Raw genomic sequence first — 16,102 nt, forward strand, 5'->3', positions numbered from 1 at the left:
GAGGCTATCCAGGGAAGTCTACAAAAGCTGCAGCTGTAACAACCACCCTAATCAGCCTCCCTGCTAGCAGGACGATCAGTGAGTCAGCGGAAAAACAACTTCAGACCACGCTCACTGCTCAAAACTCTCCCAATTCCCATCCCACTTCCTCAGACCCTGTGTGCAGAGAAGCTAATCTTTTACCCAACATCTGACCTTTACCCTTGGTTCCCCAGAGGGGATCTCTATGCCCCTGGAATGTCCTGACAGGAATGTCTGGGGATTTCAGACATCTGTGGGTCTGACAATGTGATTTACAAGAAGTGCTTTGGGACACATGACCTCTGGGTCCAGAGGTCGGGGGAGGTAGAGACCGAGTCAGCCACATCCGAGATCGTGAGTAATCCCCCAGAAACCTGGACCCCACAGCTCAGGTGAACTTCCCTGCTTGGCCACACTGTGTGTCACAAACCAGGAGGAGGTCTCAAGTCGAGGGCTCCACTGGGAGAGAACAATCCTTGGGAAGCTTCACTCTTGGAACACCTCTTCGCATTCCCCCTGCGCACCCATTCCACCCCTATGCAACCTGTCTTTTGGCTGAACGTATATCCTTCCAGATATTAAAACACCATCATCTTACTGCTTTCCTGAATTCTATAAGTCGTTCTAGCAAGTTACCCACTGAGGGTGGTTCTGCAGACCCGGAACTTCCAACTGGTGTCTGAAATGAAGTCAGTCTTGTGGGTCCCATGCCCTCTGCCAAATTCTTTGCACCCTTCAATGTGACCACCTTACTTGGGCCTTTGTGATCTGTTCAACCCCTACCAACCAGAACTCATCGCCCCTCACCCCCCTCACTCTCAAGCAAGGCAGGCCCCTGCCATAGGGCCCTAGAGAGCCCCCTTCACCGGGTACCTGGCAAGCTAACCCCCTCCTTTGGAGGGCCTTTCATTCAGATGTCACCTCCTGGCTGAGGCCTCCCCTCCTTCCTCAAGCTCCCTCTGCCCCAAGCCCCTCCCTCTCTTCCTGTTTGACTTTTTTCCCCTTGGCACACTATCACTATAACCCAGCACTCTGAATTGTATTCACTTTATTTCTCCTCCACCTCCTCACTGCACCATAAGCCCCAAGGACAGAGAGATGCTGTACTTTGTTCCCTCCTGTAACCCTGGGACCTAAACCGATTTCTGGCACACACTGAGCACACAGTCGATTCTTTGTGGGGAGGAGATCCTGCCCTGACAGGTGGAGGAAACTCAAGACCTCACCAGGCAGGAGTGACTTTTTTTTTTTAATATTTTATTTATTCATGAGAGAGAGAGAAGCAGAAACACAGGCAGAGGGAGAAGCAGGCTCCACGCCAGGAGCCCGATGTGGGACCCGATCCCGTGTCTCCAGGATTGTGCCCTGGGCAGAAGGCAGTGCTAAACCGCTGAGCCACCACCCAGGGTTCCCCAGGAGTGACTTTTATTTGAAGCCAGAATATACCTTATCTGGGGTTTCATCTGTAATCTGTGACAGAAAAGGAAGGGAGGGAGGGAGGGAGGGAGGGACGGACGGAGGGAGAAAAAGAGAAAGAAAGAAAAAAGAAAAGAAAAGAAAGAAAAGAAGAAAAGAAAAGAAAAGAAAAGAAAAGAAAAGAAAAGAAAAGAAAAGAAAAGAAAAGAAAAGAAAAGAAAGAAAAGAAAACGAAACCAGGACCCAAAGGGCCAGAGGAAGGGAGGAATAGTGTGTCCTGTCAGGCCACGTAGGGGAAGCGGAGCAACAGGCCCTCATGGGGCTCCAGGTTTAGATGCTCTAGCTCAAGAGAGGCATCCTCCTCATGGCCCAGATGGGTACTGAGCAGCAGGTTGACTTTGGCTGGCAGGCTGGCTATGGCCGGCAGACCCGAAACCCCCAACTTGGCAGGCTGGCCTACATCCCCAAAGTTGAGCACTATCAGGAAACGCTCATTCTGGTCCCACTGGCGGATGTAGGCGAAGATGTCAGGCCCCGAAGAGAGTGCATGGAAATCTCCGTGCAGTAGGGAACGTTCCTTGCCTCGCTGATCACTCAGCCTCCGGAACAGGGAAAGGAGGGAACGTGGGTCTTCATTCTGGCTCTGCAAATGATCAAGATAGCAAGAAAAGATAAAAGACACCCCTGGGCACAAACTCCTACAAGCCACCTGCCCACCCTCTGCTGAGCAGGCCTAGCCCACTCAAAACCCTTACCTTCACACTCATGTTGCTACTTCCAGGTCCTGAGGCGTTGGGGAAGCTGGATTCATCCCAGAGCATGAACGGAGCCTGCGCAGGCTGAAAAACAGGGAAAACAGGACTTGGAAAAGGCCTGGGCCTGCACTCCCTCCTCCTGTTCCCAGACTCACCCATGCAGAGCCTCCCCCATGCCCCCACTCCCCACTCTGGCCTAATTTCTGCTGGACAAGCAAAGCAGGCTCCTGCCTCGGTCCCTGCCCCACACTGTGCCCTCAGCCTGGAGGGCTCTTGCAGAGAGCCACAAGCTACCTCCCTCACTGCCCTCTGGTCTCTGCTCAGTTGTCTCACCAGATCCTCTGTGGCCACTCGATGGAAAACATCCCCCCACTCCATGTTTTTCTTTTCTTTCTTTTTTTTTTTTTTTTTAAGATTTTATGTATTTATTCATGAGAGACACAGAGAGGCAGAGACACAGGTAGAGGGAGAAACAGCCTCCATACAAGGAGCCTGACATGGGACTAGATCCCAGGTCTCCAGGATCACAACCTGGGCTAAAGGCATCGCTAAACTGCTGAGCCACCCAGGTTGCCCCACTCCATGTTCTCTAGGCCCCTGGCCCTATTCTCTTCTGCATGGCACTGAACAGCACTGGGTACCTTTATTCTATTATCTAATTTCACCACCTTCAGCCCTTCTGTGTACTGCTGTATCCTCTGTGCATGGCATATAGGATTTACTCCATCAAACTATGGATTAACTAAATGACCAGTTCTATAAATACCAGCTTGGGTGTCCAAGCTTGTGGCTAAAGCTAAATGAGTGTCTTCATGCTCTTATTGATCATGGCAGGGGCTACCGTGCATTTCTCGTACTCATACTGGTTCTCCACTCAACTATGAGTTGTGGAGGACATAGAGTCCCCTTGAATGCATCAATGAATGAATGAATGATGGCTCCCATACTGGACACCTACCACATGTTCAGGCACTGCATTTAAAAAATATGCTCTCGGGATACCTGGGTGGCTCAGGGGTTTGGTGCCTGCCTTCGACCCCAAGACATGATCCTAGAGTCCCGGAATCAAGTCCCACGTTAGGCTCCCTGCATGGGGCCTGCTTCTCCCCCCTCTGACTGTGTCTCTGCCTCTCTGTGTCTTCATGAATAAATAAATAAAATCTTTAAAAATATATATATGCTCTCATTGAATCCCAACTTCCCCACAAGAAATGCATTAACCCAGAAGAGATGATCAAGGCTATGGCAGTGAAATGACTTGCAGAGGCCACACAGTGACCAACTAGGTGGCTGACCAGGAATCAAATGCAGCTCCCCCTGAGGCTCACATCTGCCTGCAGTCATCCACACAACCATTGAGATAGATGAACACAGCCTCCCCCACCACACTGGGGAGGTAGCAAGCCATACCTGGCCAGGCAGGGCAGCTGCCTCCAAGCCAATCTCGTCTCCATAGCTGAAAACTGGGGTTCCAGGCAGGGTGAAGAGGAGCAGTTGGTAGAGGCGGAGGAGATGAGCCGGCACGAAGGAAGTCAGGAATCCCGCCTGAGACAACTGCAGGAATGGATGCACTGGTGAGCCCCGAAGCCCACCTCTGCCTCCATCCGTGAACACCCCTTCCTCTAAAAGGCCTCCTTCTGCACCTTCTACTCCACACTATGTACTCACACTCCAGCTGCACCAGCGATTGTCAGTGGCATTCAAATACTGGGTCACTAGGAATTCTGTATGCCTCCCAGTGGTATCAGGGCTTGACAAGTATGAGCTAGTCAACAACAGGTCTTTGGTGGAGCCAAGCAGGCTCAGGATCTGCTGAAGGTCAGAGGACTCAGTCCCCGCAATCAAGAGCCTGCACAGAGCAAGAGAATAGGACAAAGTTTGTAAAGAGCAAGAAAAGAAAGAAGGTGAAGAAGGTTCTTGGACTAGGGATCCCCCCATTCCTGGGGCCTAGCACTCAGCTGAGGAGTTCCCATGGGGAAGCTGAGTTGGCAGGGGAGGTCTGGCACCTACCTATCTTCACTGAAGCTCTTGGTGACGTTCTGCCATTCAGCCAAGAACAAAGATGCATCCTAGAAGGAAAAAAAGCAGAGTCAAGGAGGAGCAAACACTACCAAGCCCTGGAAAGTCCCTCTGCTCTGACCCAGGCTCTGCCTCTCACAGGGAAAAGGGACTTACCGTCAGATTCTCCACGTTCCGAACCTGGAACCCATCCACACCAGCCCGCAGCCAAAAACTCAGAGCAAACTACAGGGAAGGGGGCAAAAGAAAACAGACAAAAGGTATCAACACTCTGATGCAAAAGCTTACAAAATCCAGCCCATGTCAAACCATGACCACCATGCACTTCTCCATGACCTTGGGAGAGTCACTTGCCTTGACCAGCCTCAGCCTCACTTAACCACCTCTATCATAAAGGTTTAGCCTTCGGTTCCCTCCCTTTTTGAACTATCACTGATTCTAAACAGTACAGCATTTCACTTCTCTGTTCCACCCCAGGGCAAATCACACAGCTTCACCTTTGGACTCCTATAGGAAAGGCCCAAGAGAAAAGGTACATTCATAAAAATAACTTCATTTAACCCTAAGCATGTGTGGCGATGCCTGGGCGTTTCAGCGGTTGAGCATCTGCCTTCGGCTCGGGTAGTGATCCCGCGGTCCCAGAACTGAGCCCCACATCAGGCTCCCTTGCTTGGAGCTTGCTTTTCCCTCTGCCTGTGTCTCTGTCTCGCTCTCTCTGTATCTCTCATGAATAAATAAAATCTTTAAAAAATTTTTTTTAATTAAAAAAAAAAAACCAGGGATCCCAGGGCGCGATCCTGGAGACCCGGGATCAAATCCCACGTCGGGCTCCCGGTGCATGGAGCCTGCTTCTCCCTCTGCCTATGTCTCTGCCTCTCTCTCTCTCTATGTGACTATCATAAATAAATAAATAATTAAAAAAAAACAAAAACAAAACCCAGGCAGCCCAGGTGGCTCAGCGGTTTAGTGCTGCCTTCAGCCCAGGGCCTGATCCTGGAGACCTGGGATCGAGTCCCACATCAGGCTCCCTGCATGGAGCCTGCTTCTCCCTCTGCCTGTGTCTCTGCCTCTCTCTGTTTCTGTCATGAATAATAAATAAAATCTTTAAAAATAAATAAATAAATAAAATAACCCTTAGCATGTGTGAAATGCTTATATACTCATTTCAGAAATGACAAAGCACTCTCAGAGGAGCAAGGAAGCAAGCCCACAACCACAGTGAGAGAGCAGCAGACACAGGGAATGCAAGCCAAGATCCCAAGACAAATGTCCATATTTCTCTCCCAGTGTCCTGAGGCCTGGGGAGGGTAGGAGTGAGAGAGCAAGGCCCAAGAGGAAAGAGTGAAATACAAAGCACAGCCCCAGGGCAGTCTTGATGAATATCTGAAAAGAGGAGTCAGCTCTGCAGCACAGGGCCAGGCCTGAAGTGAGGGCATTGATGAAGGCAGAACATTGGGGCCCACCTCCACAGCCCTGTACCCTTTCTCTCTCTGGTCCCTTTGCTCTCTCTTCTCATCTCCATTTTCATCTGAGGCTACTAGTCCTCATGCCATACTGTCTGAAACATTCCTTCATCAATAACTTTTAAGAGACTTTTTTTTTTAAGATTTTATTTGTTAATTCATGAGAGACATGGGGGATGGGGGCAGAAACATAGGCAGAGGGAAACACAGGCTCCATGCAGGGAGCCCGATATGGGACTCGATCCCAGGACTCCAGGATCATGCCCTGGGCCAAAGACAGGCACCAAACCGCTGAGCCACCCAGGGAGCCCGAGACTTTATTTTTTTAAGTAATTTTTTAATTTAAGGAATTTTTTAAGTCAGCTCTACTGCCAATGTGGGGCTCGAAGTCACGACCCTGAGATCAAGACTCTAGGATGCCTGAGTGGCTCAGCGGATGAGCCTCTGCCTTTGGCTCGGGGCATGATCCCAGGGTACAAGGACAGAGTCTCCGCATCGAGCTCCCTATGAGGAGCCAGCTTGTCCCTCTACCTATGTCTCTGCCTTCTCTCTGTGTCTCTCATGAATAAATAAAATCTTAAAAAAAAAAAAAAAAGGAGTCACATGCTCTATCGACAGGGCCAGCCAGGCACCCTTCCTATCAATAACTTTTTTTTTTTTTTAAGATTAGTTTATTGGGCAGCCCCAGTGGCCCAGCGGTTTGGCGCCGCCTTCCGCCCAGGGTGTGATCCTGGAGACCCAGAATCGAGTCCCACGTGGGGCTCCCTGCATGGAGCCTGCTTCTCTCCCTCTCCCTCTGCCTGTGTCTCTGCCTCTCTCCCTGTTTGTCATGAATAAATAATTTTTTTAAAAAATCTAAAAAAAAAAGATTTATTTATTTATTCACAAGAGGCAGAATGAGAGAGAGAGATGCAGAGACACAGGCAGAGGGAGAAGCAGGCTCCCCACAGAGAGCCCGATGCGGGACCTGATCCCAGATTCCGGGATCACGACCTGAACTGAAGGCAGGCACCCAACCTCTGAGCAACCCAGGCATCCCCCTATCAATAACTTTTAAAGAGCTGAACTAGATGACCCCAAGGGTCCTATAGAAATTTAAGGAGTAAAGAATTCTATTTCAGGAGGATCCCTGGGTGGCTCAGCGGTTTGGCACCTGCCTTTGGCCCAGGGCAGGATCCTGGAGTCCCGGGATCGAGTCCCACATCGGGCTCCTGGCATGGAGCCTGCTTCTCCCTCTGCCTGTGTCTCTGCCTCTCTCTCTCTCTCTGTGTGTGTGTGTGTCTGTGTCTATCATAAATAAATAAATAAATAAATAAATAAATAAATAAATAAATAAATATTAAAAAAAGAAGAATTATATTTCAGTATCACGGGGGCCAGCAAAGAGTCTGAATCTGCTTCATTTTTATTCTACCCCTGCTGAACTTGTCAATATCCCAGGACCCAATATCCCATTAGGAGCTTGGATGACAAAGTCCCATTCCCAGCCTGCCCTCTTTGCACCTATACCTTCATTCAGTGAAGGCAAATTACCGAAACGAGATTACTTAAGACCTCAAGTCCTAAGCACAACAAGCTACTCTGAACCTTAGTTTAGCTTCTTCATTTACAGATGAGAGGTGACAGGGACTTTGTGTGGTCACAGAGAAATTGAGAACACATACAAAGTACTTGGCATTGTCCCGCACACATAAGACCACAATGCTTACAATTTCAGACTGGGCTCCACTCCAAGACACATCAAAGAACTGGGAAACCAGACAGAACAGGAGTCCCACAGAGAAATGGCTTCCTCTCTCAAAAGGAAGGAAAATCAAACCCACAGTAACATCTGAGAAGTTCCTTTCCTGGCACTGTTATCATCAGAATCAAGGAAACAAGATAAATACGTGGCCAGAAAAGGAACAAGCAAAGACAGATTGCCCTGTTGGCCTACCCACCTGCCTGTGGGAAGAGTGAGCCAGTTTGGTTCCCAGGAGCAAGAAACCCCTCAGCGGGGCAGCCCAGGTGGCTCAGTGGTTTAGCTGAAGGTTTCTTGCCGCCTTCAGCCCTGGACATGATCCTGGAGACCTGGGATCAAGTCCCACGTCGGGCTCCCTGCATGGGGCCTGCTTCTCCCTCCCTCTGCCTGTGTCTCTGTCTCTCTCTGTGTGTCTCTCACGAATAAATACATAAAATATTTTAAAAAAGAAAAAAAGAAAAAGAAAACCCTCAGCTAGAGCCAGGCTGGATTTATGGGGCTTGCCAGCGGGATCAACACAGCCCCAGCATCAAGCTCCCACCTGCTGTCAGCACCAACACACTCACCTTCATCTTGGCAGCCACAGCGTCAATCTCTGTAGGGAGGAACCATGAGTCCTGGCCCTTGTAGTTGGGAGTGAGGTCCAGAATGACCCGGATGCCTGGAACAATAGAGGAAAAGGTAGTCGTGAAAAAGACTTTGGAGTGAAGGAAAAGGAAAAAAATCAACAAACACAAGGCGGTAGACTATTCCCTATGTATTATGTGGCACAAAACTTAGATTTGAACCCGGCTTAAGATCTTCCATGAGGAAACAAAAAAATGGGGCGCCTGGATGGCTTGGTGGTTAAGTATCTGCCTTCAGCTCAGGTCATGATCCTGGATTCCTGGGATCCAGTCCTGCATTGGACTCCCTGCATGGAGCCTGCCTCTCCCTCTGCCTGTGTCCCTGCCTCTCTCTTTCTCTGTGTCTCTCATGAATAAATGAATAAAATCTTAAAAAAAAAAAAAAAAACACTGACTTAGGGGCTGCTGGCTGGCTCAGTCAGTAAAGCATATGAGTTTTGATCTCAGGGTCATGGGTTCAAGTCCCATGCTGGGCAGTAGAGCCTATTTAAAAAAAATTTTTAGGGCAGCCCTGGTGGTGCAACGGTTTGGCCCAGGGTGTGATCCTGGAATCGGGCTCCCTGCATGGAGCCTGCTTCTCCCTCTGCCTGTGTCTCTCCCTCTCTCTCTCTCTCTATGAATAAATAAATAAATATTTAAATAAAAATAAATTTTATTTTTAATAAATAAAAATAAATTTTATTTTTAATAAATAAAAATAAATCACTGAGGAAATGTGGTGCCCACATTTTGCAAGTAAGGGCACCAAAGCCCAGAAGTTAAATGACTGGACACACAGCAAGTAGAAAATCTCTGAACCACTCAACAAACTCATTTTAGGCTGAAGCCTAAGAAACCTCCCCTGTACCTGCCTCAGGAAAACTCAGAGCCAGTCAGCGGTAAACCAAACAAAAATCCTATCCTGTCTTTCCCGGGCGGGGGAACATGGCCAAGCCCTTCTCAGCTGCTTCTGTGACATCTCCGAGACACCCACTCTTTTTCTTGGCCGACTGCAAGAGATTGTCAAAATCTTCCTTGGAGCCGAAAGTGGGGTCGATCTGTTCCAAGTTGGTCCCAGACAGGTCATCCTTCTGGTTCCTGTGAATTGGGCCCAGCACAAAGCCCTTCACCTTCAGAGTGCTCAGGTAATCCAGATGCCCCTTTAGGCCTGAAACGGGAAGGCAGGGTTAAAGTGAAACCCCCCGGAGAAACCCCAGATCTCCCCTATTCTCCCCTCCCCCCCCCCCCCGGAACTAAGTGTGGGGTCGAGGGTGAGCTGGGAGCACGAGACTCAGAAGAGCTGATGTAAGATCCCTTGCACGTTACTTCAGAAACGTCAGCTACCGGCTTCCGGCGCCCGCCGCAGGAGCCAGGGAGGACGCTGAGTCAGCTGGCCTGGTGCAAGAGGGAGTAGGGGCGGTTTTCTTCGAAGAATAGAAGGGGAAGCGGCGTCCCAGGGTGCGCGGACGGAAACGGGGGCGGGGGAGCATGGGGAAGCCTCGGGGTCAACCTGGGCACCTGGGGCGCGCACAGAACTCACCCACTAGGCCCCCCGCCCGGGGGCCCTGGAAGGCCTGAAGGTCGCCGATGCGGTAGAGGGCACCCTTGTGCCACCAGCTCTGCGCGGGCAGCTCGCGGCAGCGCGGGGCCCGCACGATGATGACCACGGCGCCCGCCAGCATGCCGAGCCAGCCGAGCCAGAAGAGCACCAGCAGCGCCCAGCGGGTGCGCACCCAGCCGGGGCTGCCCGCCACCTTCAGCAGCTCCTCTTTGGACAGGCCGGTGAACTTGGCCGCGGCCGCTGCCTCCGCCTCGTCGTCGGCCACCTTGATCTTCACCAGCCCGTTCTTCTCGGCGCCGCCGGCCACGACCACCGCCATGGCCGCCCCGGACGCCGCGTTCATCGGCTGCTTCTCGGGCTCCAGCTCGTTCAGCTCCACCTCCTTTAGGTCCACCTCGGTGTCCTGGCTCATGGTGCCTGCGGAACCGGCGACGCAAGGCGGCCTGCGGTCAACCGGTGGCTGGACTCCTGCTCGGCCCTCTCGGCGTCAGCTCGGCCTCGCTGGACTACGCCACCGCGCGGCTTCAGCGACCTCGGCTGCTCGGCGGCGGGACCCGGGCGCCTCCGGGAGGAGCGGGGAGCCCCGCCCCCGCCCCGCCTCTTAAAGGGGCACCGCCCGGACTGCCCTTTGTGTGCCGCGCCCGTGGGCGGCAGAGGGGACGGTGGCGGCGGCGCGCGGTCGCCGCGGCGGCCTCCAGCTCCTCCTCTCCACCTGTTAGCCCCTAAAGTTCCTTCCAGTGGGGGGACGCCCAGAGGCTGAGCACCGCGCCACCTTCAGGTGGAGGGAGCCTGATCTGTCCCGCCCCGGGAAGGGGACGGGAGGGGCGGTCCAGCACCGCAGGGGTTCCGGAGCCCCTCCCCGCGCACTCCGGAGGCGGGTGACTACCCCGGCCCCGTCCTCGGTTTGCCCCGGGCCCCGGGCTCACGGGTGGGAAGCCGTCCCACCTTCGCACGGCCACTGAGACAGCTAAACTCCGCTCCCCCTCTTTCCCCGACCTAGCCTTGTCTCCCCAGCCTCTGGGACTTGGCGCTCGACCAACGCTTCCCGCAGGGCTTACTCCCACTGGTCCTTCAAGACTACTCTGGAGTCCAGTTCAGATAATTTCATCACGTAGCAACTCTTGAGCGCCCACTACAATACTTTGCTTTATTAACTAGACTGAATCAACTCTAACCCAGTCTTCCCCGAGATGTTTTTAAAATGAACCTGTTCGGACAGGAGAGTCGAAGCTGACACTCCCTCGCCCTACCCCACCCACAGTTTTTGGCGCCAGGATGTCGGGGCCGCTAGGAATCCGACATCCAGATCTGTAGAAGCCTGATGGGCAACCTCAGGCCTGTAGCAAATATTCCAAGGTTGGGCTTCAGTTGGAGGCATCCACCATTTTCCTACAACAGACCAGACTTTCCCCCACTTTGCAGGGCTTCCCACATATTAGCCCAACCTCCCCAGGGTGCCGGGGTTACCTTCCCCACCCACACCCACCATCACTTCACTATGCTAAACCTTGGAGGCAGCTGCAGAGGCCCTGAAGACCCCTAACCTCCAAAGAGATCCTGGGATGGAGAGTAAGTGGGGCAAGAGACAGGTTCATAGCAGGGACAGCTGGACACTGATACCACGGGAGGCACACACACTCACTCAGGAACTTCTTGTTCCTGACCGGTGCCAGCCAGGCTATTTTTCAGAGAGGAAGTGAAGGAAAATAGTTCTTTCTCCTTCTCCCACCTGGGCTAGAAGCCAAGATAGCTGTGTAGTTGGAAGAAAGCAGAAACCAAGATCTGAAGAAACAGCAGACAGAAAGGGGAGCCAAAGGAGACCCAAGGGTGTGAAAAGGCTCATCTTCTGCCATTCCCCTTCTGCATACCAAAGCCCATACCCCACTTCCACCCTAGGAAAGCCAGAACCAATTCCTAGAGGGAGGCAGGCCAGGGGGTAATCAGTAGAGGTCAGATGGGTGTGCGAAGAGGATAGTGAATCCAAGGTGCCCTGAGCATGCCAGATAAGCACCAACCAGAGGCTCTGAACAGACTTTATTCCCAAGGGGAAAGCTCACGGTTGAGAAGGAGGGTCAGAAGCTCTCCTTGAGATGGTCCAACATAACACCCCAGGGAACATTACAGCCCCCCATGTTTCCAGAAAGATGAAGCCAATTCCTTCTGCGTGAAGAAGCTAGCAACTGACCTCCCCAAGGTTATCACCCCCACACACGCCTTCCACAAAGACTACGCCTGCCTCCCTCAGCGACATCAGCTTTCGAACACCTGCCAGTCTCACAGCACGTGCAGCTTTGTCAGGCCTCTTCATCTTTGTACCTGCCATTCCATGTTTTCCCTCCCTGTTACGCCATTTGACCTTAGAAGCTCACATTCCATTCGAGACCTAGCTCAGATTACAGCTTTTCTCAACTTCTCCAAAAGAACAGTTTTCCATTTACCTCTGCTACAACACATACTGTTTGTTTACTACATTTCCTTTCTGAATGTCTGCACTTTAAGACAAGTGGCAGAGGCCTCGTGCTATTTGCTGACAGGCCCGCCTACTTACAGAAGGAGCATAAGTAGGCACTCCATGAGTTTCTGGAAAATGAGTGGATAAACTACACAGTCAAACCCAAATATTTCCCTCCTTAAAAACAACAAAAGTAGCATAGGAAGATAAATGGATAAAAATGAAACAACATTGTACAATAACAATAAACAACGTTGTACAATAGCATAAATAAGCAAAACAGGGGCACCTGGCTGGTTGAATCCATGACTCTTGATCTCGAAGTTGAGTTCGAGCCTCAGGTTCTCTGTAGTGATTACTTGAGAAAATCTTTAGGGGCAGCCCAGGTGGCTCAGAGGTTTAGTGCTGCCTTTCGCCCAGGGCCTGATCCTGGAGACCAGGGATCGAGTCCCACTCCCTGCATGGAGCCTGCTTCTCCCTCTGCCTGTGTCTCTGCCTCTCTCTTTCTCTATCTCTGTGTCTCTCATGAATAAATAAAGAATTTTTAAAAAATAAAATAAAATCTTTAGAAAAAAAGGAAAAGGATGCCTCTCTCTGTGTCTCTCATAAATAAAATCTTTAAAAAATAAAATAAATAAAATATTTAGAAAAATGAAAGGAAAACAAACCATGGCTTGTACCTGTTCAACCAAAATGAAAGGAATAAATCTAGGGGAAGGAGAAGATAGGGAAAGACTGAGAAAGAACGCACAAGGTGGCGAGGGATCCTCAGATCCTTCAGTGTTTTTTTTTTTTTTCAGTGTCTTTTGATACATAAAAAACTTAATATTTACTGTAGGACGGGCACCTGGGTGGCTCAGTGGTTGAGCATCTGCCTTTGGCTCAGAGCGTGATCCGGGGTCCTGGGATGGAGTTCTCCATCAGGCTCCCTCAGGGAGCCTGCTTCTCCATCTGCCTATGTCTCTGCCTCTCTCTCTGTCTCTCATGAATAAATAAATAAAATATTTAAAAAAAATTTACCATAGGACTGCAGAGTCTATCATTTGTCAAGAAGAATTCAGCCTTTAAGAGAAGGCCAGGACAAAGCAAAGATAAAAGGCAGTTCAAAGGTCCAGTGACTACATCAGGCTACACGTCTTCAGGACTTTACACTCAGGCCGGCAAGTGGGGGTTGGGCCCTGAAATGCAGAGAGCTAACTGTACAGACAACATTCCTTTCTAAACCCCTGTTGCAAAAATTCATGTCACATGTTCCCAAAAAAAAATGAGTATTGTGGTTGACCCTTAAACAATGCAGGGATTAGTGGTGCAGCCAAAAATCTGCATGTATCTTTTGACTCCCTGAACACTTAACTATTAATAGCCTACCATTAAACTAGAAGCCTTACTGATAACTTAAAGACTTGATTAACACAGCTTGTATGGTATGCATATTATATCCTGTTCTCTTACAATAAAGCTAGAGAAAAGAAAATGTTATTCAGAAAATTATAAGAAAGAGAAACCACACTGAGTGTACTGTATAAAAAAAAAAATTTAATCTGCATATAAGTGGATCTGTGCAGTACGAATCCGTGTCGTTCAAGCGCCAACTATACTTGATCTTAGCCAAAATATAGGGAAGTTATTTTCCCCCATGTGTACAAAAAGGATCTCCAAAGACAGAAGGAGAGTTCAAAACTCTCCAGGAGACTGTCTGCTCCAACAAACTCCACAACTTTGCCAGAGCCCAAGGCATTATTCCAAAGACCCAGAAACAAAGCATCCAGGCTCCACTTCTAAAATATCCATTAGCCTTGGGGAGTTCAGACATTGGAAAACTGGGTGATGGCTGAAGTTAAATAACTGAGTGTTTGAAAGTCAAAAAGCACTGTGGTGATGAAAACAGAGGAGGTTCACCCCAATCAAAGGGGCTCCCTTGGCAGCTGGTACTGGAAGAACCAATGTTAGAAAAAAGTTGTTGTTACAAATACTGCACAAGGGACACTGGCTGCTAAAGAAAAGAACTACCACGGTTGTCTTCATGAAGGATAAGGACTATGAAAGCCAGAAAGAATAAAGGAAATACCACCAAAGCCATCTTTTAGAAGAGAAATAAATACATCAACTGAAAAGTGTCTGGTAAATTAGACAAATGAACAATACCACAGCCAGCCTTTCTCTAATGCAACTAAGTATCAAAAGAGAGAAGCATCAGAGATCCAGCAGATCAATGCATGGAAGAGACAGAGAAGCATTTTTAACATATTTTTCTTGGATAGATGACATCAGATATTTATTCCGTTAGCCTTAAAAGGCTGACCTAAGTCCTCCAACATCAGCTCCTTCTGCCATCGTGGTCATACAATACTGGTGGGGAGCTTCATTTTCCCATCCCCTGCGACCTTCAAAACTTTCCATCATCACATTCTTTGGAAGAAAATTACCAACTGCATCCACACTCGAGATGTGGCATTAATATCTGCCTCCTGGGGCGAGAGCAAAACTATCTCCTATATAAAGCAAGAATTACTGAACAGGTGATTTGTCTCTTCTCACTCATATATCTATCTATCTACCTATCTATTTGAATTATTCATTAAAATTTATTTATTTAAATTTATTTTAATCCTTCATTTATTTATTTAAACTATTCATTTATTCATGTCAGTAAGGACTCATGGATATTTATTTTATATGTTGGTTTAGAATTCAACACTTTATTATTGGGGTTTTTCCCTCAAATTGCGCCAGCTTTGGCCACTATGAGCTCTTTCAGATTGGCTCCTTTAAAACATTTCTCTTCCCCCTGTCCCTTGCCTTCCCTGCCCAAACACACACATACTTTTTTTTAGCACTTCCTTTTGTCCTGGCACTACAAAATGGTCCAGGCTTACCTTGTATGCAGCGAGGGCCCCAGTCCTAGAATCAGCCACTTCTCCAAGGAGCCCTGGTTTCTTTTATTGGAGAATGGTATTAGAAACCAAGATTGGTCGTCCGGGACGCCTGGGTGGCTCAGCAGTTGGACGTCTGCCTTCGACTCAGGGCGGGATCTGGAGTCCTGGGATCGGATTGGGTCCCACATCAGACTCCCTTCATGGAGCCTGCTTCTCCCTCTGCCTGTCTCTCTGCCTCTCTCTCTCTCTCACTGTGTGCCTATCATAAATAAAAATTTTTAAAAAATGCAAGGTTTTATTTTTGACATTTAAGCCTTTAATCTATGTTTACTTTTTTTAATTTTTATTTATTTATGTTTATTTTTTAAATCCATGTTTAATTGGTTTTTATTTATGGTATAAGATAGATATAGTTAAAAGCAGAGAGAGAGTGCAGCACAGCCTTTGTTCTTGACACTGAGTTCTTGACACTGAGCTCCTAAATCCCTTGGAATTCCTGGATAATAAGAAAGTCTTTTCTTCCAACAAGGCAACTCTTTGTGGCAGCTTTGGGGTGGGGACTGGCCATCAGGAAAACGAAGGCATGACTAGACACAGTTGTAACTTCCAGTCCTATCCCCCAACTTACAGCAATGGGAGATTGGATAGAGATTACGTCAATTATCAATGGCCAATGATAATGCCTGCATAATGGAGCCTTTGTAAAAACCCTAATCAATGGGGTTTGGAGAACTTCCGGGTTGATGAACATGTACCAGGAAGGTGACACACCTCAAAGTCCATAGGGTCAGAAGATCCTGTGCTTGGAACCCTTCCAGATGTCACCCTATATACCTCTTCATCTGGCTGTTCATTTGTATCCTTTATAACATCCTTCATAATAAATTTGTAATAGTTAGTAAAGAGTTTCCCTGAGTTTTACAAGCTGTTACAGCAAATTTAGACCTGAGGGGATTGTGAGAATCCTGATTTGTAGCCAACTCAGAATTGTGGATAACCTGGGACCTACAACTTGAAGGTTGGTGTCTGCAGCGGTAGGCAGTCTTGTGGGACTGAGCCCTTAACCTGTGGGGTCTGTGCTAACCCAGGACAGTTAGTGTCATGTTGCATTAAATTGTAGGACTTCCAGTTTTTGGAAAAATTAGAAAATTGTTTGGTGTGGAAACTCACACATGTGGTGTCAATACTCTGCA

At 49.0% G+C, this 16,102-nt stretch overlaps 1 protein-coding gene across 1 annotated transcript; it reads right to left on the reverse strand.

Annotated features, from left to right (window-relative positions):
• Positions 1-1,288: 1,288 nt before the first annotated feature.
• Positions 1,289-15,000, reverse strand: SLC3A2 (solute carrier family 3 member 2). The gene is made up of 10 exons (XM_041723048.1): positions 14,910-15,000; positions 9,561-9,998; positions 9,015-9,188; positions 7,982-8,076; positions 4,368-4,436; positions 4,203-4,261; positions 3,861-4,041; positions 3,603-3,746; positions 2,193-2,276; positions 1,289-2,080 (listed from the first exon to the last, which is right to left on the reverse strand). The coding sequence occupies exons 2-10, from the start codon at positions 9,991-9,993 to the stop codon at positions 1,718-1,720; spliced, it is 1,602 nt and encodes a 533-aa protein (XP_041578982.1). The 5' UTR covers positions 9,994-9,998; positions 14,910-15,000; the 3' UTR covers positions 1,289-1,717.
• Positions 15,001-16,102: the final 1,102 nt, after the last annotated feature.

This window comes from Vulpes lagopus, chromosome 11, assembly GCF_018345385.1.
Source record: "Vulpes lagopus strain Blue_001 chromosome 11, ASM1834538v1, whole genome shotgun sequence".
Taxonomy (NCBI): Eukaryota; Metazoa; Chordata; class Mammalia; order Carnivora; family Canidae; genus Vulpes; species Vulpes lagopus.